At 55.6% G+C, this 25,044-nt stretch overlaps 3 protein-coding genes across 7 annotated transcripts; 2 read left to right on the top strand and 1 right to left on the bottom strand.

Moving 5' to 3' along the window:
* Nucleotides 1-465: 465 nt before the first annotated feature.
* CDK4 (cyclin dependent kinase 4) lies at nucleotides 466-3,181 on the top strand. 2 transcript variants are annotated; one of them, XM_047065147.1, is made up of 8 exons: nucleotides 466-655; nucleotides 1,105-1,341; nucleotides 1,500-1,635; nucleotides 1,753-1,932; nucleotides 2,055-2,164; nucleotides 2,418-2,468; nucleotides 2,605-2,740; nucleotides 3,010-3,181. In XM_047065147.1, the coding sequence occupies exons 2-8, from the start codon at nucleotides 1,124-1,126 to the stop codon at nucleotides 3,100-3,102; spliced, it is 924 nt and encodes a 307-aa protein (XP_046921103.1). In that variant the 5' UTR covers nucleotides 466-655; nucleotides 1,105-1,123; the 3' UTR covers nucleotides 3,103-3,181. The 2 variants fall into 2 exon arrangements, with proteins under 2 accessions (XP_046921103.1, XP_046921104.1); XM_047065148.1 differs by having other exon boundaries at nucleotides 470-655; nucleotides 1,753-1,920.
* A 445-nt stretch (nucleotides 3,182-3,626) lies between these two features.
* On the bottom strand, nucleotides 3,627-7,038 carry TSPAN31 (tetraspanin 31). 2 transcript variants are annotated; one of them, XM_047065149.1, is made up of 6 exons: nucleotides 6,175-7,029; nucleotides 5,508-5,675; nucleotides 5,147-5,227; nucleotides 4,698-4,829; nucleotides 4,262-4,375; nucleotides 3,627-4,149 (listed from the first exon to the last, which is right to left on the bottom strand). In XM_047065149.1, exons 1-6 carry the CDS (start codon nucleotides 6,235-6,237, stop codon nucleotides 4,075-4,077), a joined length of 633 nt encoding a protein of 210 aa, XP_046921105.1. In that variant the 5' UTR covers nucleotides 6,238-7,029; the 3' UTR covers nucleotides 3,627-4,074. The 2 variants fall into 2 exon arrangements, with proteins under 2 accessions (XP_046921105.1, XP_046921106.1); XM_047065150.1 differs by lacking the exon at nucleotides 4,262-4,375 and having other exon boundaries at nucleotides 6,175-7,038.
* A 1,993-nt stretch (nucleotides 7,039-9,031) lies between these two features.
* On the top strand, nucleotides 9,032-24,651 carry AGAP2 (ArfGAP with GTPase domain, ankyrin repeat and PH domain 2). 3 transcript variants are annotated; one of them, XM_047065146.1, is made up of 18 exons: nucleotides 9,032-9,286; nucleotides 15,868-15,926; nucleotides 16,525-16,612; nucleotides 16,796-16,881; nucleotides 17,029-17,176; nucleotides 18,200-18,334; nucleotides 18,661-18,770; nucleotides 19,411-19,569; nucleotides 19,731-19,817; nucleotides 19,905-20,009; nucleotides 20,454-20,616; nucleotides 20,796-20,915; nucleotides 21,638-21,766; nucleotides 22,963-23,111; nucleotides 23,216-23,306; nucleotides 23,413-23,635; nucleotides 23,757-24,012; nucleotides 24,177-24,651. In XM_047065146.1, the coding sequence occupies exons 1-18, from the start codon at nucleotides 9,127-9,129 to the stop codon at nucleotides 24,417-24,419; spliced, it is 2,511 nt and encodes an 836-aa protein (XP_046921102.1). In that variant the 5' UTR covers nucleotides 9,032-9,126; the 3' UTR covers nucleotides 24,420-24,651. The 3 variants fall into 3 exon arrangements, with proteins under 3 accessions (XP_046921102.1, XP_046921101.1, XP_046921100.1); XM_047065145.1 differs by lacking the exon at nucleotides 9,032-9,286 and adding an exon at nucleotides 12,963-14,173 and having other exon boundaries at nucleotides 23,757-24,002; nucleotides 24,221-24,651; XM_047065144.1 differs by lacking the exon at nucleotides 9,032-9,286 and adding an exon at nucleotides 12,963-14,173.
* Nucleotides 24,652-25,044: the final 393 nt, after the last annotated feature.

The raw sequence follows: 25,044 nt of genomic DNA, 5'->3' as shown, positions 1-25,044 counted from the left end.
GAAACAAAGCCGCAAATGGGAGTATGTTTTACGTTGGCTTCAAAGCAGAAAGGCGACCGCGCCACGTCTCGCCCCCTCCCCGCCAGACCACCATATAGTGAGATGTGCAGTGAGACTGGAGAAGTGCTCAGGCTCGGCCTGCAGCCCTGAGTTGGGATCTGGGTGGCCCAGGTTGCCATGGCACCGCATTGGACTCCACCCTCTCTTGTCTTCCTCTCACCCTCCCCCCCGCCAGGGTCTGGCAGTCAGTCACGTGCCCTGCCGCGTAACCACACCTCTGCTCCTCAGAGCTAAGTCAAGCGGTCACGTGTGATAGCAACAGATCACGTGGCTGCCATTGCTCCTCCGCCCCTTTCTCCTCCCCGCCCCCTTCCCGGTCAAAGCCTCTCCTGGCTGCTCCTCTGCGCATGAGTGTCTCGTACGTGCCCCGAACGTCCGGCGTTCGCCCCGCCCCTCCAGTTTCCGCGCGCCTCTTTGGCAGCTGGTCACATGGTGAGGGTGGGGGTAAGGGGGCCGCTCTAGCTTGCGGGCTGTGTCTATGGTCGGGCCCGTAGCGTCCAGCTGCACCGGACAGAGCTCGAGTGTATGGCGCCTCAGGATCTGGCTCCGGGGCCCCGATAACGGGCCGCCCCCGCAGCTCCCGGCACGGAGTGAGGTAAGTATAGACCCTTCCCAGGAATGGGGACCATTTGCGTCCTGCACGGCTTCCTACCCGAGCAAGTTATGGAAGGATGGCTCGAGGGCGGGAAGTGGGGCAGGGTGTAATTTGTTCCTTTGTGGTCATATGGAGGTGTCATTTTAGGGACTGGATGTCGGATCTTCGACGCAGGGGGTGTGTCGTGTGAGATCAACCTTGTGCGGGGCGCGATGGTCTGTCCCAAAGGAAGAGGAATTTTCTATTTTAGGGCTTCACGTGGCTGGAGGGGTTGGAGTTAGGGTCATTGTGTTACCTGAGGGGCCAGCCTCGTGGAAGATTGGGGAAGGGACGGGATGCTGATGTGGTGTCTTTGTAATGTCTTTTGTGGGAGTCACTTTATTGCTGCAGGCTTACACCATCTGAACTTTGGAAGGGATTTTCAGTGGCAGGAGTCTCTGTGATTGTAGGGTCTCCTCTGATCTGAGAATGGCTACTCCTCGATATGAGCCAGTGGCCGAGATTGGTGTTGGTGCTTATGGAACCGTGTACAAGGCCCGTGATCCCCACAGTGGCCACTTTGTGGCCCTCAAGAGTGTGAGAGTCCCTAACGGAGGAGGTGCTAGCGGGGGCCTTCCCATCAGCACAGTTCGTGAGGTGGCCTTACTGAGGCGGCTGGAGGCTTTTGAACATCCCAATGTTGTCCGGTAAGAAGAGGTGGAGGGTTGGGAGTGGGTAGTAAAGGGGAAAAGGTAACCTAAAGGTGGGGAGTGATGGTCAGAAGGGAAGTGGGGACCCTGAGGAAATAGGGGAGGCCATCGGGTACAAAGGGATTGATCAGTGAGTGACCATTTGTTTTGGCCAGGCTGATGGATGTCTGTGCCACTGCCCGAACTGACCGAGAGACCAAAGTGACCCTGGTGTTTGAGCATGTGGACCAAGACCTAAGGACATATCTGGACAAGGCACCCCCACCAGGCTTGCCAGTGGAGACTATCAAGGTGGGTAGGGTGGGTAGACACTGAGAGGTACATCGAGACCTTTGTGGTAGAACCTGTTGTGATTTCAGGTATGGTGTCTAGTTTCCAGTTCCTGTGTGTTTCCCCCTTCCAAACTAGGATCTGATGCGCCAGTTTCTAAGAGGCCTAGATTTCCTCCATGCCAACTGCATTGTTCATCGAGATCTGAAGCCAGAGAACATTCTGGTGACAAGTGGTGGGACAGTCAAGTTGGCTGACTTTGGCCTGGCCAGAATCTACAGCTATCAGATGGCACTTACACCTGTGGTCAGTAGAAAGGTGGGGGTAGGGGAGTGGCTGACCATAGCAATTGAGAAGTCATGTGTTTTGTGACTTTAATTAACCAGTCGTGGTTCATGGTAACCCATACAATCCTCATCCGCTTTTCTTATTCCCATTAGGTTGTTACACTCTGGTACCGTGCTCCGGAAGTTCTTCTGCAGTCTACGTACGCAACACCTGTGGACATGTGGAGCGTTGGCTGTATCTTCGCAGAGATGTTTCGTCGCAAGTATGAGACCCAAGTATCCTGAACTATCTTGAGTTTCCCAAATCTCTTAGTCATAAACTGCATCCACTCCCTGCCCATTGTTTCACTTAAGTACTCTTGACCATTTTGTCCCTAACCAGGAACTCTCAAATGGCCTGGAATTAGGAACTTCATAGCCCCATATTCTCTATACCCTCTGTTTTGAGCCACTAGCAATAATTATTCCACTACCAGATCTTTGAAAATGACTGCTCCGTGTCCTTTCTCAACTTAGGCCTCTCTTCTGTGGAAACTCTGAAGCTGACCAGTTAGGCAAAATCTTTGAGTAAGTGACCAGCATGGGGGAAAAGAATTTTCCATTCTGAATCTTTCTGCTAAGCCCTGGATGGCGACTGGCTCTGCCCCTGGAAATGGGGGCTGGAGAAGGACCCTCTTGACCAGAGTTCTCCTGCTCCCCATAGCCTGATCGGGCTGCCCCCAGAGGATGACTGGCCCCGAGATGTGTCTCTGCCCCGAGGAGCCTTTTCCCCCAGAGGACCCCGTCCAGTGCAGTCAGTGGTACCTGAGTTGGAGGAGTCTGGAGCACAGCTGCTGCTGGTACTGGGCTTGCGCATGGGCACGGGCACAAGGGGAGGTTGGGGAGGAAAACAGAGCAGTATAAAAGGGACTTAAACTGTCATGGAGACTAAGACTTGGTTGGAGGATGGGCTAGTTCTTAATGTTGCCGTGAATAGGCCATCCAAAAGAGGGATGTAGAGCATACGCCATCCTAGGTATTATTGGGGGTGAGCAAAAGTCTTTTTGTTTTATTTCATTTTATTTTTTTTTGTCTTCACGGTCTTTTGATTTTTGCCTCCACTTCTCAGGAGATGCTGACTTTTAACCCACACAAGCGAATCTCTGCCTTCCGAGCCCTGCAGCACTCTTATCTACAAAAGGCAGAAGGTAACCCAGAGTGAGCGGTGGAGTGGCTGCAACAGGACCAAGAGAAGAAAAGCCGTCGTCTCCCTTCCTTTGAACACTTGAGTGGAGAGCCCCCCAACTGAGAAGGCGACCTCAGCTTCATCTCTGAGGCTGTGGAAACTCCTCCCAGCTCTCCAGAGAGTATTTTGCTGCCTTAATGACATTCCCCTCCCATCCCATCCCTCCTTTCGAAGCTTATCCTTCCCCTGCCCCTCCCCCCCCCCGATTTCCATACACCAAGGGGTATCTTCCTTGTTTTCCCCCTTCCTATCTTGATATTGGGATTTTTTTTATACAGGAAAAACAAAACAAAACAAAGAAATACGGTCTTTTTTTTTTTTTAAATATTTCATCTTCTGATGGGCTTTGCCATTTGGGGATTTGGAAAAACCATTTGGAAGATGGAACTTCACTATAGAATCTTGAAAGATTCTCCCCAGGTCAGTCACAGAGCCTATGTAGGCAGTGGAGCCCAACCGGCAAGAGAGAAAAAAAGGCACTTAAGTTGCTTCTTTGAATGTGGAGTTTAAATGGCTTTTATTTTTATATTCACTGAATTCCCCACACTGGGTCCTACTTATTGTAAGAAAGAGTTCTTGATGGTTTTTCCTGGCTGTCCCTGATTTACCCTTGGAGCCAGCCATGCCAAGATGTGTTGAGGTGATCCAGCATGTGGAAGGGAAAAGAGGGGAAACAGAGCCAGGAAGGACTCCAATCCCCATCCCATTTCATGCACTCCTAGGAGCTTCCCATATCCACTTAGAGAGGAAGTTGCTCTTTATTCCTTATAATCTTGCTCCCCCTAAACATGTCAAGGCACACAGCCTGGCTGTTCAGTCATCTTTGGGGGATGTGACAAAGGGCCTTTCCTTTTTCTCAAAAAGGGCTATAGGCCCTAGGTTTTCCCTAAGGGCGGAAAAGCTTAGGGAGAACAAAGAACAGGAGAGCAGTCAGAAGGATCCAGAGTCTCATAGAAAGGCACTGGGGTTAGCTCGAGGATCCTTCTGATTCCGAAATCGCATTGCTAGCCAAACACCAAGGATCTGTAAAAAGCAAAGGGAAAGAGATTATCACCAATTCTGAATCTCTGGAGCTACGACCTACAGGTATAGAGAAAGACTTACAGACACATAAGAGAGAAATGGAGAATGTTACCTCTGTAAAGCTAAAGAAGAGTCCAACACCCCCCAGGATTTTCAGGGCTTCGTCTGAATGCTTAAGAAACTTTTCTCCACACATCTGGCACGTGGAGCTCCGGCTCTTGCAGATCTGAGGGTAAAACGTGTGTGTGTGTGTGTGTGTGTGTGTGTGTGTGTGTGTGTATAGGACGCACAGTTGCTAGGCTGCCCTATCCCAACACTAATGGTGAAGGGCCCCAGAAATTTTTACTAGTTTCTGATTATTCTCCTACAGACTGAAATCTCACTTGACTAATTCTCTACCCTTTGTATCCATCCCTTCCCCCCCCAGCACACAGCAAGAGAGCTGCTAGAGAGAGACAATCCCATTCAAACTCTTAAATCTGCCAATTTGGGCATTGTCCTTAACCAGCTTTCCTACCAACACCGCCCCTCCCCCCAGCACAACTCACTGCAGTGCAGAAAGCATAGTCCTGTTGATACAGGGTTGTGAGGTTGAACAAGCCACAACAATCAAAACTTCTTTCCAGTTCATCCCGGGTCTTGTTGCTCATGACCCACCAAGACGCATTGATGACATCCGTCTGGAGAATATAGGCAGAGGGAAATTATTGGATGCTCCTACATCCTGACCTCAAATACCTCAATTTCCCTATTCCAGCAAAGGGAGTCAACATCCCTCAGAAATAAGGGCTTATTATACAGAAAATGATAAAAATCCACCTCAGGTTTTGGAAAATACTGGAAAATTAGCCAGATTTCCCAGAGGAAGCAAATGGCTCAAGAGTCTGGAAGTGGGCCTACTAAGAGGTCCAGACTTAGGGTTGGGGAGTGGGGGAGAGGGGGAGAGGAGAGGGTAGAGGGAGGAAAAAAGCAAGTACTTGAAAGGGCATCCACTTACCTGTTTGCTTCGGTTAATAGCAAGACATGAGCAAGAGATCCCAAACTGGAAGATGAAGACCAAACCGAGGATGATCATGTACTGAGAGGAAGAGTTACAGGAAAAACAAACAAACAAAAAAAGGCCTAGATTCCTTTATGTTGCACCTACAATAACCATCTGATCTCACCTGTTCGCAGAACTTCTATAACCACGTTAGTTGAAGACAATAAAATCAGCTCTGGTTTCATAAAGTATGGTATAAGGCAGGGCAAGGAGACACGTCCCCAAGATCATTCAAGTCTACCCTTTCCAACATTCCTCCTAGCGGATTCAGCCCTCCCCAAAGCCCGGATGCTCCCATCACTTAAGGTCAGGATACAAAGAATAGCAGTACTTGGTGGTGGTTGACAGCACCCACCAGTCCAGCCACCGCGATGAGAAGAAGGAAGACTCCCACAGCAATGACTCCTCCGATGATGTGGATGCTGGACACCAGACCCAGGCCCTTACCCCAAGCAGCCACTCCAATGAGCAACAAGCCTACCAGCTACAGGAAACAGAGCACGTTACATCTCAAAAGAATTCTAGCGTGCAGCACAGCCAAAAGCCTTAAAGGGAGTCTTGGACAAAGAAGAACTGGGCTTGCGTGAACGAAGGAGAGGAGGTGTATGCTCCCACTGGAGATCAGAATGACTGGGACAGGGGTGGGGGCAGCAGGCAGAGAGTCTATGCATATAAAAAGGAACCTGTAGTTTCATCCATTACTTCTATTTTGAGAGAAACAAATTCACAGGAGGGAGGGATTGGCCTTTATACCCACAGCCTTCAGTTCATTCCCCCCACCCCCAGACAAAACCTCAGATCACCGGAAGTCTCCCCTCTTCCCACGGAAGTCCCCTGGAATTCCCTCTTCGCCGGAAGTTCCCGGGAATTTTCCCGGAACCCCCAGTACACCCCTCTTCCCACCGGAAGTCCCCTAGAGATTCTTCCCACTCCTCTTTCCGCCCTGAAGCTTCTCCCCCCACTCCCCCCCTCCAAAACCTCACCATGTAGACCACGTTCAGCGCGCACAGCGCATTCTTGGAGCAGGCAAAGCCACCGCAAACCATCTCCCCAGCTTTGGGGACCCAAGTGGTCCCAAGGACTTGGGGGGAGGGTCTTGGGGACCGTCTTCTTGGACCCCGACAGCTTCTGTCTCTTTAAATCGAGTCCAGCCAAACCCAATTCTCTGCGCCTGCACCGTCCCACCCCTGCCTCTGGATTGGAGAAACTCGGGACTAATCCAGGACGCCGATGGCCTGAATGCCAATCAGTCTGCATTGCGTCACTAATCCGCCTGCGGGCCCCTCCTTTAGGTTCTTTATTGGCTGAAACTTAAAACTGGGGGTAGGGCTTCCATAGATTCTCATAGGGACCCGAGCCTAAACTTCAAAACCCCGGATTGAAAGCGGAGCTTTCTGTGGCCGCAGCTGGAAGAGGGCTAATGCGAGGAAGGAGGCCCAGGAGAAACCCAGTGGAAGAGCGAGGAGGTGCGGCTTGGAGGGCAGGGCCCAAGGGCTCCTCCCCTCGAGGGAGCGCCCTTCCCCGCCCCTTTCCCCTTGTCCTGCAGTGATCTCATGATGACGCCATTGTTGGTTGTTATTGCATCACACTCGAGAACACTCAGAGGAGCAAAACATCGAGCTATTTAGCCCGGCCACAGAAGCCCTGGGTTCGGCACAGCAACATCCAGCAAATCGTCACGCGTTTGCAGGTGTGTCCACTAGTACACATATCCTCTTCCATATCTCCTCGTAGCTGGGTGTGAATATGCTATAAATGCAGTGTGCAAAACAGCCGCCTCGGGCCAGAACATTTCTGTAGTGACAAAGCCACAAGGGCAGACATGAGTGTACTCGGTGTCTTCAGAACACATGCCTGATCCATGGCTTGCAAAAAAAAAAAAAAAAAAAGCCAAAGGGAGGGGTCTGGAATATGAATAAATATGAGAGGAAGGAGGAGTCTCCACATTTTCACTCTGAAGGTGGGCATAGAGGTTGATCAATATGCTTATTATTGAATAAATGCTTTTCATGGAGATGAGAAAAGGCATAATTCTTCTTTTCCAAGAGAAACAGTGGTAATGGGAACACAAACGAAAAACCTCCCTTCAACCCCACGGGATGATTTCAGTTTGTATGTACTTAGATTCTAGGACTGCATGAGCAGTAAATCTTAACTGCTACAGTCAGATTGCACGGGTTCCAATTTTGCCACTTACTGGCTGTGTAACCTTTGGCCCATTACTTAAGCTCTCTCTGCACGTTTCCTCATCTGTAAATGGGGATAAATAACAATACACCTGTCTCTTGGGTTGTTAGGAGAATTGAATGAGTTAATATATGCAGAATGCTTATGACATTACCTGGCATATAGTAAACACTCAATGTTCGCTATTATAATCAGGCTGTTTTATAAGTTCCAGTAGGTAACCCCAACTCTGATTCCCTTGTCTCTATCTATACAATAAAGAATCCATAGTTATAATCTGCTATCCTTCACAAATTAATGTCAAGAAAGTATGCAGGCGTGGGGCGCCTGGGTGGCGCAGTTGGTTGGGCGTCCGACTTCAGCCAGGTCACGATCTCGCGGTCCGTGAGTTCGAGCCCCGCGTCAGGCTCTGGGCTGATGGCTCGGAGCCTGGAGCCTGTTTCCGATTCTGTGTCTCCCTCTCTCTCTGCCCCTCCCCCGTTCATGCTCTGTCTCTCTCTGTCCCAAAAATAAATAAAAAACGTTGAAAAAAAATTAAAAAAAAAAAAAGAAGGTATGCAGGCGAAGAGACATTTGGCAGGGCCAGAAAGGTTTGAGTCCTGAAGCAAAGCGATTAGATCAAACTAGCCACTGTTTTCTCTCAATATCTCCCCTGTGTCTTCATTCTGTTCTTCAGTTCCTCATCCACCCTCTTCTCTTTCAGGTCCTACATCAAGGGCAAGACAGTGGTATTAGGGATAAGGGAAACTGACTAGCAAGCATCTTGGTTGGGGGGTATAGTGAAAAGAGTATTGGAGTTATAATCAGAAGACCTAGACCCATGGGGAGCCTGGCTGGCTCAGTCAGTGGAACGTGCGGTGCTTGATCTCAGGGCCATGAGTTCGAGCCCCATGTTGGGTGTAGAGATTACTTAAAAATAAAAACTTGAAAAAAGAAGGAGACCTAGACCCACAGATTTGTTTCACCTCACACTGGCCTCTCAGAGCTTCGATTTCCTTTCCTGCACCCCTGGGGCCTGTCATGAAGACAACATATTTGAAAGTGCGTCGTAAACTATTAAGTGTTATAGATAATTATTATGAAAGTAATTGAGCAGAGAGCCTGGTGGTTTTGTCTGGTTAGAATTACTGTTCTCCTCCATAACCTGTTCTCCCCATAACTACTTGGCCTTTTAAAAGCTGCTTACCGTGGGGTGGCTGACTAAGGAAGGGTTATGGAGCAAACTGTAGGTATGCAAGCTCTTTGGATGTGTGGCGTGGGCGGTGGGTACAATCCTAAGCTGGAATGCAGGGCTGTAAGAGTGAGACCGAGTGTGTATGCGTTCCTGTCAGAGTTTGAGACTGAACACAAATCTGTTGGTCACCAAGAGTTTGGGATTGCACCCGGGGCCTGGCTTGCCACATTCTCCTAGCACCAACACCCATCTTAATTAGCTACCTCCCACAGGAGGCCCTAGGATCCTTGTTAAGGTCTCTCCATCCACCTGGCTGGGGGAATCATAGCAGGGGCTGGCTGGCAAAGTTGATGAGCCAACGCTAGAGGGGGTGGGAGGTGCAGGAGGTAGTGCTGTCCCGGGCTGTGGGTTTGAAACTCACCAGTCAGGAAGTGAGGCCGACAGACGGAAGGGCGGGCAGGAGCGGTGAGCTCTGAGGCACAGCAGAAGGGGCCTTCTGGGGTTTGGGGACTACAGGGCCATGGGCTTCAGGACCAGAAGTTGCTGTTAGCCTGGCAAGACAGGTCTGGGCAACATGCATGCCCAGAGGCAGTTGGCTGTTGCTGCAGTGAGAGCAGAAGTCAGACGACACGAGGTGGCCAAGCAGTCTCTAAGCCGCCTCAGGAAGCTGGCAGAGAGGGTGGGCGACCCTGAACTTCGAAACAGCATCCAGGCCTCACTGGACAGTGTGCGAGGTAAGAGAAGGGTTAGCTCCAAACTTGGGTGTCTCGGGGACCAGCAGGGGGATAGAAGGGCTTGCTGTGTCACACGTCACTTCCCAATCAGCCACTTCCTAGTCCTCTAGATGGAGCTGGGACTCGGGGGAAGAATACATTTGGACACGATGGAAAAAGATATGGGAGGTGTCATTCTCCTTCTTTCCCCAATTCTGATCCTTCTCCCAGGGGATCAAAATACAAGTCACTGCTGAGCTGACCTTCTTGGCAATGGAGAAGTGGGTGAGCATGGGGAAGAGAGGCTGTGACAGACCCATGGTATACTTGGACCCTGCCTGGGGAGTCCAGGGCAGGAAGCAGTGTGGGGCAGGAGGTTCTGGGACTGGATAATGTGTCCATTCCCAGGACCCACAAAGGATCGGTGACCTCTTGTTCTCCAGCTGTAGAGAGAAACACACACACATTGAAAATACACCACGCAGAGAATCTCAGGCCCCCAGGCACACACTGCCACTCCTACTACATGCTTTGCACAGCTAAAGTGCAAAGAAGTCCCCAGGACTCTTTTCGGTCCCCTCTCTTCCCTATGCCCCTGTTCCTGTCCTCCCCACCACCCCCAGCACACACACCTTCCGCTCTACCTCCTTAGTGCCATTAGAACAAGTGATGACAACACAGGGAGGAAGTGCTGCCATGGCAACACCATCCGCCACATCCTCCTGCCCACCCCAACCTTCAATCCTGTGGTGGGGCCCCAGCAGGAACAGCTACTCCATATCCACAAGGTCCCACCACTAGGGAACTGGTGGAACTGAAAGTGGTCTCCAGCCTGTTGTCATCCCATTTACCTCTGAGGTGGCAAAGAATGACAAAAGCCAGCTATGTTGTCCGTGAAAGGTGTCTGGGAAGAGCACATCCTTCATCATATCCTGGTCTCTCCCAGCTGCTCCATTCTTAGCTGCCTACTTGGGGTGGAGGTGGGGGGTCAAGAGGCCATTCTTTCCATCAGGGATACCTCCTGCCGGACTTCTCTGACTGCAGAGGCCACCAGACCATAACTTGGAGAAGGAACATTTGATTCGGGTTCCTCAGGGGACAGTCTGATCCCCTTCCCGTTGGCTTTCTGAGGCTAGTGCCCCTCTCATCTCCTGTCCCCCCCCCCCACCCTTTGCTGAGAACAACTACTGGCAGGTGCCTTACCTACAGCCTCAGTGGTGGAAAGACCACATGGAGGGAGTGGCCCCATGGGGCCTCCCAGGGGAGGAACTCCAAGCCCCATCCCAGTAGAAAAGAAAGAGGGGGAGGAAAAAGGTTTAGTCCAGGTAGAGAAGCTCCACTTAGCTCTGGAGAAGGAGGGAGTGAGGAGGGGTGGAGGCTGAAATCTCCCAGAAGACTCCGCTCTTCATTAGCGAGTTGTTCAACTCCTCTAAGAGTCAGGATTCTGTTCCCACTGAACATAAAGGAAAACTGAGGCCACCAAAGGAAAGAAGGAAAAATTAAGGCAGAATCAACAAAACTCCCTCACCCTCTCTTTCAGAAAATTCAGAAAAGGCTACTGAAGAGTCTCCTGTCCTGGGAATGGTGTCATCCCAGGGTGGGGTGGAGAGAGGGGGTGCTGACCTCAGGACTGGACCCAAGAGGGATTGGGTACAGGTCTCAGGGAGAACAAAGGGCATCCAGCATCCTGGTACCGCCCCCCCCCTCACCCCCTACCAGGCCAAGCACGCTGTCGGCTCCTGCCTCCTAGAGCCGCCCACGCCAGCACTTATTATAGTCTCAGCTGCGTCAGGAGGGTGGGACGCCAAATTAGGGGAACACTGAGACTCCCCGAGTCGGGGGGGGGTGAGGGGGGTGAAGGGGAGTGGGTTTGGGGGGTGTCTCCAAGCCTGTGGGAAGGCCTCCCACCACTCAGGCCCATCCCTGCCAAGTCTCACTCAGCCTCTGTTCCCCATGGGCCTAACGCCTTCAGCCTTCTCCCCAGGGTAGAGGACAGTGAGTCGAACTCCAGGGTCCCTGGAAGGGTGGTAGACACAAAGCCGACAGACGTTTTCCATTCTATCTCCTCTTTAACCTTCTAAAAGAGCTCCACCTTGAAAACCTCAGGAGACTGAATGGGAACCCAAAAGATGCCGCCTCCCACCTCAACTGAAGGGGTCCTTGTATTCAGGGGTGCTAAAAACCTCACATGTGGGTAATCAGGTTTGAGGATGGTGCCTTCCTTAACCCCAGTCCCCTGGCAGATCCCCCCCACCCGCCATACACACCGATTCTCCTCTCTGCTTATCCCCGCTGATTCTGAGGCACTCTTGGAGCTACGGTTGCTATGGAGACTGGATGCATTTTGGTATGGGGGGTGTCAATCTGTAGACATATTCCTTCTCCTTCCACCTCAAGCTGGAGCCTTTGACTCACTTTTTGGCCTGGGGTCCTGGAGCCCTTAGATCTCTCCCCTCCTAAGGCACCCCCCTCCTTCCTACCCTGCTAAATTCCATGTTTGTCCCCATCCCCAGGGAACACTTTACAAGTTCACTTTGGGACAGTTGGGCTCAAGTCGTGGCCCGACCAATGCATCGCCGTGCGGAGGGTGGGGGTGGGCGAGGCGGCTGGGTGATGGGGAAAGGAACAGCGTGCAGTTACCTGGGGGGAGACAAGGGGTGCTGGGAAAGGGATTTCAGGCCTCCCCATTTCCCTACTTCAACCTCCCCCAAATTGGCAGTGACCCCCTAAATTCGCTCCGTTTCCCCCTCGGACCGTCCACCCACGAACTGATTTTTTACCCTGGTCCCTAAATGACACACCCAACAGTCGCGCTCCCTAACCGTGGTGTGCTAGGGGAGGGGGCTAGATTGTTGGAGTAGGTGAGTCCAAGTTCTAGGAAATCCAGCCCAGGATTTGGGAGGGAAATCCAGTCCTGGATTTTGTACCGCCTTCTCAGACAGCGGAGCTGGTGGAGAGAAGGTTGGGGGGGAGATAGGGTGGGGGGGGCGGGGGGCCGCCTCCTCCTCAATGTGAGGGGAGCGCCCGGACACAGCGCGCATCCGGACCGAGCCGAGCCCCGGCGAGCCCCCCGGACCCTTCGCCGGGATCTCACGCCCCTTCCTTCCCAGACCCCAGACCCGTGGGTTCCCACCCCCTAAGGCTTCCCTCCTTCCTCCCCCGCCGGCGCCTGTATCTCCATCCCCAGCATCCTCCCCGCGCCCCTGCGAATCCCCCGCACGACCAGCCCATTAGCTTCCCACCTTCCTACAGACCCCCCTCCCCGACCCCCATCCCCGGCCCCTGTCCCCTGAGTCCCCATTCCCCGCCCCTGCCTCCCCCGCAGCGGCTCTTCTTCTTCCCCAGCCTCGGGTCCCCCTTTTCTGCCCCCTTTTCCTCCCTCTCCCCTATTTGCCCCCACTACTGTCCTCCCCGCCCTCCTCCGCCCATCTCGGCGCCCCCACCCAGGCCGGGGTGTAAGGTCCGGCGCGCCTCCCTGGAGCAGCACCAAGGTCCCGGGGCTCCAACGGGGTGGGGGCGCAGGGCGGGGAGCATGGGGAGGGGGCGCCCCGTGTGATGGGAGGGGGGCGCAAGCGGAGGCGGCGGAGGCGGCGGCGACAGCGGAGCCGGGCTGGGGGCTCAGCGGGGTCCGGGGGCTGGGGGCAGCGAGCAGGGCGGCCCCATGGCCGGGCCCCCCTGAGGCAGTCCGGGGGAGTCCCCTCCCCTCCCCAGCTCGGGGGTCTCGGGGCCCCATGAGCCGGGGCGCGGGCGCTCTTCAGCGCCGGACAACGACCTACCTCATCTCGCTGACCCTGGTCAAGCTCGAGTCGGTGCCTCCGCCGCCGCCTTCTCCGTCTGCGGCCGCAGCCGGCGCCCCCGGGACCAGAGGTGCCGAGACCGGGGATCCTGGCAGCCCCCGAGGCGCGGAGGAGCCGGGCAAGAAGCGGCACGAGCGTCTCTTCCACCGGCAGGATGCGCTGTGGATCAGCACGAGCAGCGCGGGCGCCGGGGGCGCCGAGCCCCCCGCCCTGTCCCCGGCTCCGGCCAGTCCGGCCCGCCCCGTCTCCCCCGCTCCCGGCCGCCGCCTCTCCCTTTGGGCCGCCCCTCCGGGGCCCCCGCTCTCCGGGGGGCTGAGCCCTGACCCCAAGCCCGGGGGCGCCCCCGCCTCCCGGCGCCCCTTGCTCAGCAGCCCGAGCTGGGGGGGGCCGGAACCTGAAGGCCGGGCTGGCGGCGGCGTCCCAGGCTCGTCCTCCCCGCACCCGGGCACCGGCAGTCGGAGGCTCAAGGTGGCGCCTCCTCCGCCGGCTCCCAAGCCTTGCAAGACCGTGACCACGAGTGGCGCCAAAGCCGGCGGGGGCAAGGGCGCGGGTAGCCGCCTGTCATGGCCCGAAAGCGAAGGCAAGCCCAGGGTCAAGGGGTCAAAGAGCAGCGCGGGGACTGGAGCTTCTGCCGCCGCCGCTACCACCGCCGCCGCGGCCACCGCCGCCGCCGGGGGAGGGGGAGCGGCAGCCACGACCTCTGGTGGGGTCGGGGCTGGGTCCGGAGCCCGAGGGAAGCTGTCCCCTCGGAAAGGCAAGAGTAAGACCTTGGACAACAGTGACTTGCACCCGGGACCGCCTGCTGGTTCTCCTCCTCCGCTAACCCTCCCAGCAACCCCGGCTCCAGCCGCTGCTGTCACCGCCGCCTCCGCGCAGCCCACTGGGCCTGCACCTCCAATCACTCTAGAGCCTCCAGCTCCAGGGCTGAAACGGGGCCGGGAGGGGGGCCGAGCATCCACTCGAGATCGCAAGATGCTCAAGTTTATCAGCGGCATCTTCACCAAGAGCACAGGGGGGCCTCCTGGCTCCGGGCCCCCTCCCGGACCCCCGGGCCTGTCTTCTGGCAGCGGGTCCAGGGAGCTGCTGGGCGCAGAGCTCCGCGCCTCCCCTAGTGAGTAGGACCAGGGCCTGAGAACAGGGAGGGGAGGGCATGTGGAATGCTCAGCTTGGGGTGGAGGAGAGGTGTGCAGGGTTGACCTAAGGAAGCTTCTCTCTTGGGTGGGGGGATGAACCTAATTCACTCCACTTCCAAAGACTAAGGGGTCCTGAAAGGAGGTGGGTAGCTACCTTGTGCGACCTGAGAGATGCCTTGATTTCAGAGGGACTCAGAAAGCCTCAGAGTTTTTTGGGAAAATAATGCCCTTGGTCGGAGTGACTGTAGGAAATCGCTCGCAGAGAAGGCTCAGACCCCACTTCCAGTCTCAGCTGGACTCTGGGAGCGTGGGAACAGAGCTTTGCCTTGCCCGGAGGGATATTGAAGGGGAAGGGAATAAAGCAGCCTCAGTTTCTCTTGAGCGCTTGGGGCAGGTGGCAGGAGAGTGACCTTGCAGGCAGCTGCTCGCCAGGGATAGGTCTTCCCTGGGCTGAGACCAGGCTAGTGAGGCAGCAGGGAGGGACTCTAGTTTCTTTCCGTGCAGTGAAGGTGGATTGGGCAGTACGGGAGTGCGGGAGTGCGTGGGGGCTGGAACGTGATGAATACTTGAACATGAAGTGAGAGGGGGCGGATGGGAGGCCTCACTTCCCACAGCCCATCCTGTCCCCAGAGCTGCGTTGAAACCCCCAGGGGGCTGCCCTGGAGTGACTCAGGGGGACGGAACTGCTGCAAAGGCAATTTTTACCCCCCAGAGACTTGGGAGGGGGTACCGAGAAGGTACTGGTTTTTTTCGGGGGGAGGGTGTCTTTATTTATTTATTTTTATTTTTATTTTTTTTCTGGAAGAAACAGGCTAGGGACTCTTGGTGCGGCTCACACTCCCCGGAGGGGAGGCGGGTTCGGGAGCGGGGGCGGCCCCCGAGGTTTGGCTCTGGAGCGGGTGGGAGCAGATGGCTCCGGATCCCAGAGTTCCCGCCGCAGCTGCGGCGCCCCGGGAACGTCCGGCCAGTGTCAGGCGCGGGGGCTGGACCGGCGGGCGGAAGGAGCATCGTACCCCCGCCCCCAGGCCTGTGGCTTCTCCCGGCCAGGAAACTGAGCCCTTCCCCACACTTCTTTCAGAGGGTGCTTGTGGGGAAGGTGTGGGAGAGGGAAGCATAGACAAATCCAAGCTCCACTGCTCGGGCTGGGCTGTAGGAAGCGGTCTGGGCCACCATGCTGTTGACCTTGAAAAGGGGGAGGGATATCCCTCAGTTTCTCTCTTGTGAAGTGGAGATTGAGGAAGACCCACTCCCTTCCATGTCCCAGCCCCACCTCCCAGGATCTGCCCGGGAATCCAAGTCAGGCCGGCAGGGAGGAGACCCTCTTCCGTGCTTCCACAGGGAAAAACCCACCACTGTCAGAACCCTGGTCCCCCATCTGGGGCAGGGACTTACGTTTGGGGATGTGCTTTAAGGGAGATGCCAACTGAAGTATTTTTGTCTAGCTGGCTCCGTTGCTAAGCAACCACTGAGCGGCAGCAACAGCTGTGGGGAGAGCAGCGGCTAGGATGGGAGGACTGGGGACCACTCTCAAACCTAGCCTTTCTACATAGTTCTCTGGCCCAGCCAGAGTCCTGGGGGTTAAGGGAAGCTGAAAAAGGAGGAGGGGTGGCTGAGGGGTGGGGATGCTCCTGGGCCTGCAACATCCTCTCTTATGGCTCCTTTCCTATTACAGAAGCTGTGGTCAATAGCCAGGAATGGACTTTGAGCCGCTCCATTCCTGAACTGCGCCTGGTAGGTAACCGAGTCCCTTAGTCTGTCTGAGGGCCGACATCCCACCCACCTCACTCAAGTCTCTCCCCTTCACCTCTTCCCTTCCCTGTCTCTGTGGGAATGGGGAATAGTTTTCCAGTTCTCCTGAGATCCTGCCTTCGTAGCACTTTCCTGGGGCTTGATCTATCCTTACAACTTTTTCTTCTCTAGTCTCTTTTTTCTTGTTTGTCCACGGTCCTCCTCCAGGCTTCTCCTCATTTCTGGCATCTCCCCTTTAGCTTTTCAGTTCTGTTGCACAGAATTGGGTAAAACTTTCCAACCAGTGTCTAGGGCTGTGACGTGACCACCCCCCCCGCCCCCCCCCCCACACACACACATACACAGTGCTGGGTGGCTGAAAATCTTCAGCCTGTGGTCCACTTTGAGCTTGGGATCCTTTCATACCATGCTCATCTGATCTTCCCGAACGTTCTCACCTGACCCACCATCATCCGGTCCCTGCTGGCTCCTGCTTGGATGATTTAACACTGCCAGTCTTTGAGTTCTCTGGAGCGTTCAGGCCCAAGCATTTGGCCTCCTTTTAATTCTCACCATCTCTACTCCACAATCTTGTTCTCAGGGCGTGCTGGGCGACGCCAGGAGCGGGAAGTCATCGCTCATCCACCGATTCTTGACTGGCTCATACCAGGTGCTGGAGAAGACAGAAAGTGAGTTCTCAGGAGCCATAGGAAGCTAAGGCTTTGGGTCAGGAATCCAGGATCAATGACTAGGCAGCTTTGGAGACCTCTGGAGGAAAGGATGCAGCCATAATAGCTAAAGTACAAGAAGCATGGGGAAGCTTCGTGACCTGTGACCCCTGACCTACTACCACTTTCAACCCTCCTGGACAGGTGAACAACACAAGAAAGAGATGTTGGTGGATGGACAGACTCATCTGGTGTTGATCCGAGAGGAAGCCGGGGCACCTGATGCCAAGGTGAGAGCTAAGGTGTTGGGGTAGGCAGGCTGGCTGGGGTTGGCAGGGGCCGAGAGAGAAAGCTCTAGTTCCCCAGACCTCCCTGGGCATCATGTCCAGAGGAGTGGACTTGTCTGACCCTCCCTTTGCTCCCTCACGCCCCGCAAGTTCTCAGGCTGGGCAGATGCTGTCATTTTGGTCTTCAGCCTGGAGGATGAAAACAGCTTCCAGGCCGTGAGCCGTCTCCATGGGCAGCTGAGCTCCCTTCGGGGGGAAGGACGAGGAGGCCTGGCACTGGCACTGGTGGGGACACAAGGTAAGGAGGGTCTGGGGAAGCATGGCTTTCAGGGGAGTCCTTGAGACGGCTGCTGAAGTGTTGCCCAACATAGGTGAGAGCATGGTGAGGTGTGGAAATGGCCCTGGGACTGCAGTAACCCCCTGGAAGGAGGCTGGTCTCCAAATAAGGGAGCCATTAAACCAAAAAACCAAAGCAAACAAACAAAAACAAAAACAAAACATCCCCAGGTCTGAGCAGAGAAAAGAGGACTCTTAAGGAAGGAAGGGACAGCTATCACAGCAATCTCCATTCCTCTGAGGTGTCACTCACCTTGTGTTCTCACACTGTCATTTCCTGTCACCACCCTGGGAAACAGAAAATCTCAGGCTCCGGTGTGGACAGGAGCCTTCCATCTTTCCCTTGGTTCAGCTGGGTCAGGCGGACACCTTTCAGAGGAACGTATCTAACAAAGAGAAAGCACGAATGAAATGATGGCGAAAATAAAGGGGGCAGAGAATTTTTATAGAATTGTAAAATTCTCACAGAAGTGATTCAGAGGTGCTCAGGTGCCACCATGGCCCCGTACCCACCAGTATTGAGCTGGCAGGACTTTCTGTCTGTAGGCCTATGTTGCAGGGGCCTGTTTCCACCTGCCGCTTGCCTCCTGGTTCCTTGCTGCCGAGGGAACAGTCCACCTGTTGCCCGTGGACATTCAGCCTTTTCCTGGTTCACACACCAGATGACCTCCCACTCAGGTCAGGGCTCACTGGGTTTGCAGGGCAGGGCGATGGTCACTTGTGAGTCTCAGCCACTTCAGACCTTGTCAGGAAACTCTGCTCACCTCTCGAGTATTCTTTGAAGACACGTGCACAGAGCTCACCCAGCCTACTCATACCGCAGCTGGGCTTGTGAGCCGGGCCCCGCATTCGAAGAGGAGGGAATATTCTCTCATAACCTGTCCTTAGTGGGCCCAGCCTGGGACTGGAGCCAAAGGGAGAAGAAAGTAGGAAAAGTGGTGGGAAGGCCCCCTCGTCCGATCCTGCCCCTTTCCTGTCCCCTCAGACAGGATTAGTGCTTCCTCCCCTCGAGTGGTGGGCGATGCCCGGGCCAGGGCTCTGTGCGCGGACATGAAACGCTGCAGCTACTACGAGACATGCGCCACCTACGGGCTCAATGTGGACCGGGTCTTCCAGGAGGGTGAGCACGGTGACTCCCCGGACACGTGGGAAGCCAGGAGCTGAGGGCCTGGGGTATTCTTTGGGCATCGAGGCTGCTCCCAGTGAGTGACGGGAAATTAGCCTGCATGGGAGGGAGGAGGGATCAGAGAGGTCAGAGAAGGTGTGCTTAATACCCACATGGTCTTTCTGGGCTGAATGAGCTGCTCAGGCTACAGGTGGCATGAAGGCCATGGTAAAGTTGGCACCGGTGTTATCTCCTGGGGAGTTCTCAAAACTGGGCAACAGAGGCGGGGGGTCTTGGGTATCTGCCCCGTTCGTGCATCCTTCCTTTCCCCCTTCCTTCAGTGGCCCAGAAGGTGGTAACCTTACGAAAACAGCAACAGCTTCTGGCTGCCTGTAAGTCCCTGCCCAGCTCCCCAAGCCACTCAGCTGCTTCCACTCCTGTAGCTGGACAGGTGAGTTGGGGTTTCAGCGTCCACAGCTGGTAAGATGCAGAGGAGGGGCTGGTGATCCAAGAACAGGTACAGAGGACCTAAGGAGGTGGGGGAGGGGGACAAATGGATATGGCAGTGACACCATTTTTTAAAAAGGGCACTGGGCTGGAAATCAACCAGGTTTGAAACGCTGTAATGTCCTCGAGCACCCATACCTCCCAAGGTTTCAGGAAGATCGTATGGCATGATACTTGCAAAACCTAAGGCACTATGACAGTGAGGAGTTTTATTATTTTTTTTTTTTTAATTTTTTTTTTTCAACGTTTATTTATTTTTGACAGAGAGAGACAGAGCATGAACGGGGGAGGGGCAGAGAGAGAGGGAGACACAGAATCGGAAACAGGCTCCAGGCTCTGAGCCATCAGCCCAGAGCCTGACGCGGGGCTCGAACTCACGGACCGCGAGATCGTGACCTGGCTGAAGTCGGACGCTTAACCGACTGCGCCACCCAGGCGCCCCAGGAGTTTTATTATTAATAATAATACAAGTCAACAGTGATGAGATCAAGGAGTGTCTCAAATCCCTCATAACTAGATGTAACTCTAGCTTGGTGGGGCGGGAGCATCTCAACTGTTCTGCTGACTCCTTCATCGATCCCCAGGCTAGCAATGGGGGCCACACTAGCGACTACTCTTCCTCCCTCCCATCCTCACCCAATGTTGGTCACCGGGAGCTCCGAGCTGAGGCAGCTGCAGTGGCCGGATTGAGCACTCCAGGGTCCCTGCACCGGGCAGCCAAGCGCAGGACCAGCCTTTTTGCGGTATTGGACACGATGACTCCCCCATCCTCCTGTTCCCTGTTCCCTGCCCATCTTCCCTGGTCCCTAGACTCCTCTGTCGGGCCCATTTTCATCGTCTTCCCCATCCTTCCATCAGTGGATCCCTCTATCCGTTCTCTAACTGATGCCAATAACCATTCCAGAATCGTCGGGGCAGTGACTCTGAGAAGCGCAGTTTGGACAGTCGGGGAGAGACAACAGGGAGTGGGCGAGCCATCCCCATCAAACAGGTGGGTGGTCCAGGGGCTGGGGGCAGGTTGGGGCAGGTAGCTGGTCTTGACTGGTTTTCCTCCCACATGTCTCTTTCCGTACTCCAGAGCTTCCTACTGAAGCGAAGTGGCAACTCCTTGAACAAAGAATGGAAGAAGAAATACGTGACCCTGTCCAGTAACGGCTTCCTACTCTACCACCCCAGCATTAATGTGAGTGGCAAAGATTGGCTGGACCACGCTGGCTAGCCTTGGACACCCTTCCGCCTCTACCGGTCTGCGCTCTCACACACGTAAATGTCATTTCTGGGCAAGCCCTGGTCCTGTTCTCTTAAGTTCAGCAGCCATGTGTGAGGCATCCACCGTGCACCCATGCTGGAGATGGGAAAGTAAAGACATCTCCCCAGGAACTTGCAGTTTAGTGGGAGAGCATGGAGGAAGGACCTCCACTGGGTCTGCCATCCAGGGAATACTTTCTGGAGGAGATAGTCGCAGGCCAGATCTGTTGGGCCCATCCCCTAGAAGCTCGTCCCAACACAGGCAGCCCCCAACACGGTGTCCCCTCTCTAGGACCTCTCCAGCCCATACTCTTGGCCACTTCCCAGCAGCACCAAGGACCTCAGCCTTCCCGTACTCTCAACCCCTGTCCCCCTCCAGGATTACATCCACAGTACCCATGGCAAGGAGATGGACTTGCTACGAACGACAGTCAAAGTCCCTGGTAAAAGGCCCCCAAGAGCCATCTCTGCTTTTGGCCCCTCAGCCAGCATCAACGGGTTGGTCAAGGACATGAGCACTGTGCAGATGGGTGAAGGTCCTGGTGAGTGGTTCTCATGACAAAGAAGCAGGAGAGGGGCCAGAGCTGGGGGAGAAGGAGGAGGAAAGTGGGGGCTGGGACTGGGGAAGCGGGAGGGTAGGTGATAAAGAGGGACTACATAAGGAGTGGGGCCCAAAGACAGAGGGGCTCGCTGAAGCTTTATCTTGTTCCCCTTCCTACAGAAGCCACCACTCCCACCCCAAGCCCCAGCCCCAGCCCCAGTTCCTTGCAGCCACCACCAGACCAGACATCCAAGCACCTACTGAAGCCAGACCGGAATTTGGCCCGAGCCCTCAGCACTGGTCAGTGAGGACCCACCCTCCATCCACTGTCTTCCAGATCTGAATGGGATGTGGGTGGGAAATGAACTTGGGGTAGAAGCTGGGAGGCTGGAATCAGTGCATGAGTGGATACACTGAGCATCTGCTGGGTGCCAGGCACCAGCTCAGTCATACTATGATTATCATAGTGGTTAAACACAAGTGGGTTCTAGAGCTAAATTGCCTGAACTTAAATCCTGGCTTGCCACTGGGGCAAGTTGCTTGACCTCTCCATGCCTCAGTTTCCTCATCTGTAAAATGGAGATAATAGATTCTATCTCGGAAGTTGCTTTGAGGCTTAAACAAACTGAGAACGTTGTCCAGCACATAGCCAGCCATCAGTATTTGAAATGTTTGGAGGTATAATATATGTACGTATATATGTGACGAGTAAATGGTAACAAATCATCCTCACAACAACCTTGTCAGGTCAAGATTGTTATCCCCATTCTAGGGATGAAGAAACTGAGGCTCAGAAGATTAAGTGACTTGCTCAAGGTCTCAAGGCCAGTCAGTGGCAGAGCCAGGATCTGAGTGCAGGTCTGACTCTAAACCACTCATCTGCCCACCTCCCCAGGAATGATCAAGGGGGACCTCCTGGAGAGGAGGGGGACCAAAGCTAGTTCAGGGGAGGAGACAGGCTATGGAGAAATCAGGAAATCTGTGGAGGGGGCAACTGAGGTAGCTGTGTCCCCCTCCCTAAGACTGTACCCCATCTGGAGACCTGAGCCCCCTGAGTCGGGAACCCCCTCCTTCTCCCATGGTGAAGAAGCAGAGGAGGAAAAAGTTGACAACACCGTCCAAGACCGAAGGCTCAGCTGGGCAGGCTGAAGGTGAGGCCCTGGTGGGCAGTTCCACTCCCACCCTGGACCCTCACCCCCTACTCCAGATCCCTGGCCTAGCTCCTTCAGGAGGAGGAAAAGTGCCTGAGCTGAGTGCTTGACTATCATAACCACTTTGCACATAACTTAGTAAGAAATGGATGAAGACCACTCAGCTCCTGTCCCTCCTCCCATTCGCCAGACGATGTTCCCAGCCCTGCCACTCCCCATCCCAATGTCCCCCATTAGTCTGTAGCTCCTGTCACCTCTCTTAATGACCCTCTGGTTTCTGTTCCTGCCCTCAACTCCACTTGCCATCCCAGTCCCTGCACCCAGAACCCCCTATGGTCCCCAGTGACTCATCACCTGACTTCAGTGTCCCCCAGTGACTCCTCAGCTCCTGTACTCTGCGCCCACCCAGCCCCTGTTCCCCATAACTTCTCATGGTCACCAAACTCTGCCAACAGCCCTTGACCACAGTGATCCATATTCCTGCCCCCGGTGACCTCCCCAGACCCCTGAGACTCCTCTGGAACCCCAGGACCTCCTTGTCCCAGGCCCATGACTCAGCTTCTGCCCCCTCTCCCTGTGTTCACTCAGATCCCTTCCCTTCCCAGAGACCTGGCTCCTCATTGGTCATGATAACTGGTCCCCAACGCCCTGCTCTCTGCTGGGTGCTCAGACCCAGGTTCCAGATCTGCCTACTCTCATGGCTCTTGGCTTCTGCTCTACTCTGCTCCGGGGCCACTGACTTTAGTTCTGCTTTCTCTCCCCATCTGTCTGTCCTGCTTTGTCTCTGGCACTCTGTCACTATTTCTCTCCATCTCTCCATCTGCCTCTCTTTTTCTCCTTTCTTGGTCTCTTTCTCTGTTCTGCTCTCCATTCTATCTCTATCTCCTTCGCTTCGGGAAACCAGCCAAGCGCAAAATGTGGAAACTAAAATCCTTTGGTAGTTTAAGAAATATTTATAAAGCAGGTAACAAGCGGGGAGCTGGGAGGGGCGCTCAGCTGGGGTGCAGATGGGTGGGGGTGCCCTTGCCTTCCCCTGCATGTGCTCGGGCTTCCTGCTCTCCCCCACCTTCTGCTTCCCCAACCCCTCTGCCCCACTCCCAGGGGCTTGGGATGGACATCAGGGAGGAAGGGTTTGGGGAAGGCAACCCCTGTTTGAACCCTGTCCCTCATGACCCTCATCCCATCCCCCCACCCAGAGGAAAACTTCGAATTCCTGATCGTGTCCAGCACTGGTCAGACGTGGCACTTTGAGGCAGCCAGTTTTGAGGAGCGGGATGCCTGGGTCCAGGCCATCGAAAGTCAGATCCTAGCCAGTCTGCAATGCTGTGAGAGCAGCAAGGTCAAGGTAATGGTCGGGGTGAGGGTTGCGGGAGAGCAGAGATGAGTGTCTCAAGAGTCTGGAGAAGGGCTCAGAGGGAGAGTCAATACAAACCCCAACCCTTTCTGCAGCTACGCACAGACAGCCAAAGTGAAGCGGTGGCCATCCAGGCGATCCGGAACGCCAAGGGCAACTCTACCTGCGTGGACTGCGGGGCCCCCAGTGAGCGCAAGGGGGCAGCGGAGGGGTCTGGGAGGGAATGTGATTCGCTGGAGTTGGCGAATGCTGCCTGTCCGGCCAGAAGCCAACCTCTGCCCTCCCTCCCCAGACCCCACGTGGGCCAGTTTGAACCTGGGCGCACTCATCTGCATCGAGTGTTCTGGCATTCACCGGAACCTGGGCACACACCTGTCCCGAGTTCGTTCTCTGGACTTGGACGATTGGCCTCGGGAGCTGACCCTGGTGCTGACGGCCATTGGCAATGACATGGCCAACCGCGTGTGGGAGAGCGACACGCGGGGCCGCACCAAACCCACGCGGGACTCTTCGCGGTACGTGTGAGGGAAGGAGGTCGCTTAGGGTGTGCGGATCCCGAGAGATTTCGCCGAGGAAGGGGCAGAGGTCCTGGGTGACGGTCCCTCGAGCCCTTCCCGTTCATCCTTGGTCTTGCAGGGAGGAGCGGGAGTCATGGATTCGCGCCAAGTACGAGCAGCTGCTATTCCTGGCGCCGCTGGGCACTCCAGAGGAGCCTCTGGGCCGCCAGCTGTGGGCCGCGGTGCAGGCCCAGGACGTGGCCACCGTTCTCCTGCTTCTGGCCCATGCGCGACACGGGCCCCTCGACACCAGCGTAGAGGACCCGCAGCTCCGCTCCCCCCTTCACCTGGCAGCCGAGCTCGCCCACGTGGTCATCACGCAACTGCTGTTGTGGGTACGTAGGGGTGCTGGGGTGGGGAAAGGGGTCTTTGAGAGCTCCACCTAGGAAACAGCCAGGAGCGGGGGATCCTGGAAGCGGGCCTGGAAATTGTGGGGAGAATGTCTGCGAGTGTAAGCCCTACGGGGACGCTTGGTGACGCGGCCGTTTCTGTCCTCTAGTACGGCGCCGACGTGGCCGCCCGCGACGCACAGGGCCACACGGCGCTGTTCTACGCCCGCCAGGCTGGAAGCCAGCTGTGCGCCGACATCCTTCTCCAGCACGGCTGCCCGGGTGAGGGCGGCAGCACAGCCACCACCCCCAGCGCAGCCACCACCCCCAGCATCACCGCCACGCCCAGCCCCCGCCGCAGGAGCAGCGCCGCCAGCATGGGCCGTGCCGACGCCCCCGTCGCGCTGGTATAGTTGCCCAGCGGGAGAGACACCCCCACTCCCACGCGGGCCGGGCACGACCACACCGGGTGGACCGCTGGACAGATGCACCCACTCACCTCTCTAAACCGCACCCCGCCCCACGGGAGCACTTCTTTCCCCCACGAGGGCACAGCCCCCACGCCTCCCAGAAGACACAAACTCACCTCCCTCTCCCCAAAAAGGCATGGAGACCCCAGCTCAACACGCCCCCTTTCCACCGTTTCCACACTTGGATTGCGCTGGGTCTACCCACTGGGTGTCTGCGGAAGCAGACGCCCTGTCGCGGTACCTGCTGCAGGGAGCTTGGCTATGCCCGCTCGCGCCCCCTAGGGGTGGAGGGGGGAAGACCCAGTCCTGCTTGTGCTCGACAATCCCAAGGCTGGAGCACAAACCCAGGCTGGCTCCTGGGGCGACGCCACGCCAGGGGGAGGGGTTAGTACGCGGGAGGGCTAGCCCCGGGATTTGGGGCCAATACCCGGGCCCCCACCTCTTCCATGCTAATCTCACTGCCCAGTGAAGGGGGAAGGGCAGCGAGGGGCAGGACCCCTGCTGCCCAAGGGGGTAGGGGGGTCCCCAACCCTTTCCGTGAAAGGGACCATGAGGAGTGGAAATCAGG

This window comes from Lynx rufus, unplaced genomic scaffold (assembly GCF_022079265.1).
Source record: "Lynx rufus isolate CCGP_SWC_20201006 ecotype Redwood Valley unplaced genomic scaffold, mLynRuf1.p SCAF_7, whole genome shotgun sequence".
NCBI lineage: Eukaryota > Metazoa > Chordata > Mammalia > Carnivora > Felidae > Lynx > Lynx rufus.
The sequence above is the reverse complement of the archived record's forward strand: the minus strand, read 5'-3'. Positions and strand labels throughout refer to the sequence as shown.

Coding starts and splice junctions, on each gene's coding strand:
- CDK4 (XM_047065147.1), top strand. CDS start 1,124: ATGGCTACTCCTCGATATGAGCCAGTGGCCGAGATTGGTGTTGGTGCT. Junction 1,933..2,054: donor CACCTGTGGTCAGTAGAAAG/GTGGGGGTAGGG, acceptor TATTCCCATTAG/GTTGTTACACTCTGGTACCG. Junction 2,165..2,417: donor GCAGAGATGTTTCGTCGCAA/GTATGAGACCCA, acceptor TTCTCAACTTAG/GCCTCTCTTCTGTGGAAACT.
- AGAP2 (XM_047065144.1), top strand. CDS start 12,997: ATGAGCCGGGGCGCGGGCGCTCTTCAGCGCCGGACAACGACCTACCTC. Junction 16,613..16,795: donor GGTGCTGGAGAAGACAGAAA/GTGAGTTCTCAG, acceptor CCTCCTGGACAG/GTGAACAACACAAGAAAGAG. Junction 20,010..20,453: donor TCTACCACCCCAGCATTAAT/GTGAGTGGCAAA, acceptor GTCCCCCTCCAG/GATTACATCCACAGTACCCA.
- TSPAN31 (XM_047065149.1), bottom strand. CDS start 6,237: ATGGTTTGCGGTGGCTTTGCCTGCTCCAAGAATGCGCTGTGCGCGCTG. Junction 5,228..5,507: donor ACCAAGTACTGCTATTCTTT/GTATCCTGACCT, acceptor TCTTCCTCTCAG/TACATGATCATCCTCGGTTT. Junction 4,150..4,261: donor TCTTCTTTAGCTTTACAGAG/GTAACATTCTCC, acceptor TGCTTTTTACAG/ATCCTTGGTGTTTGGCTAGC.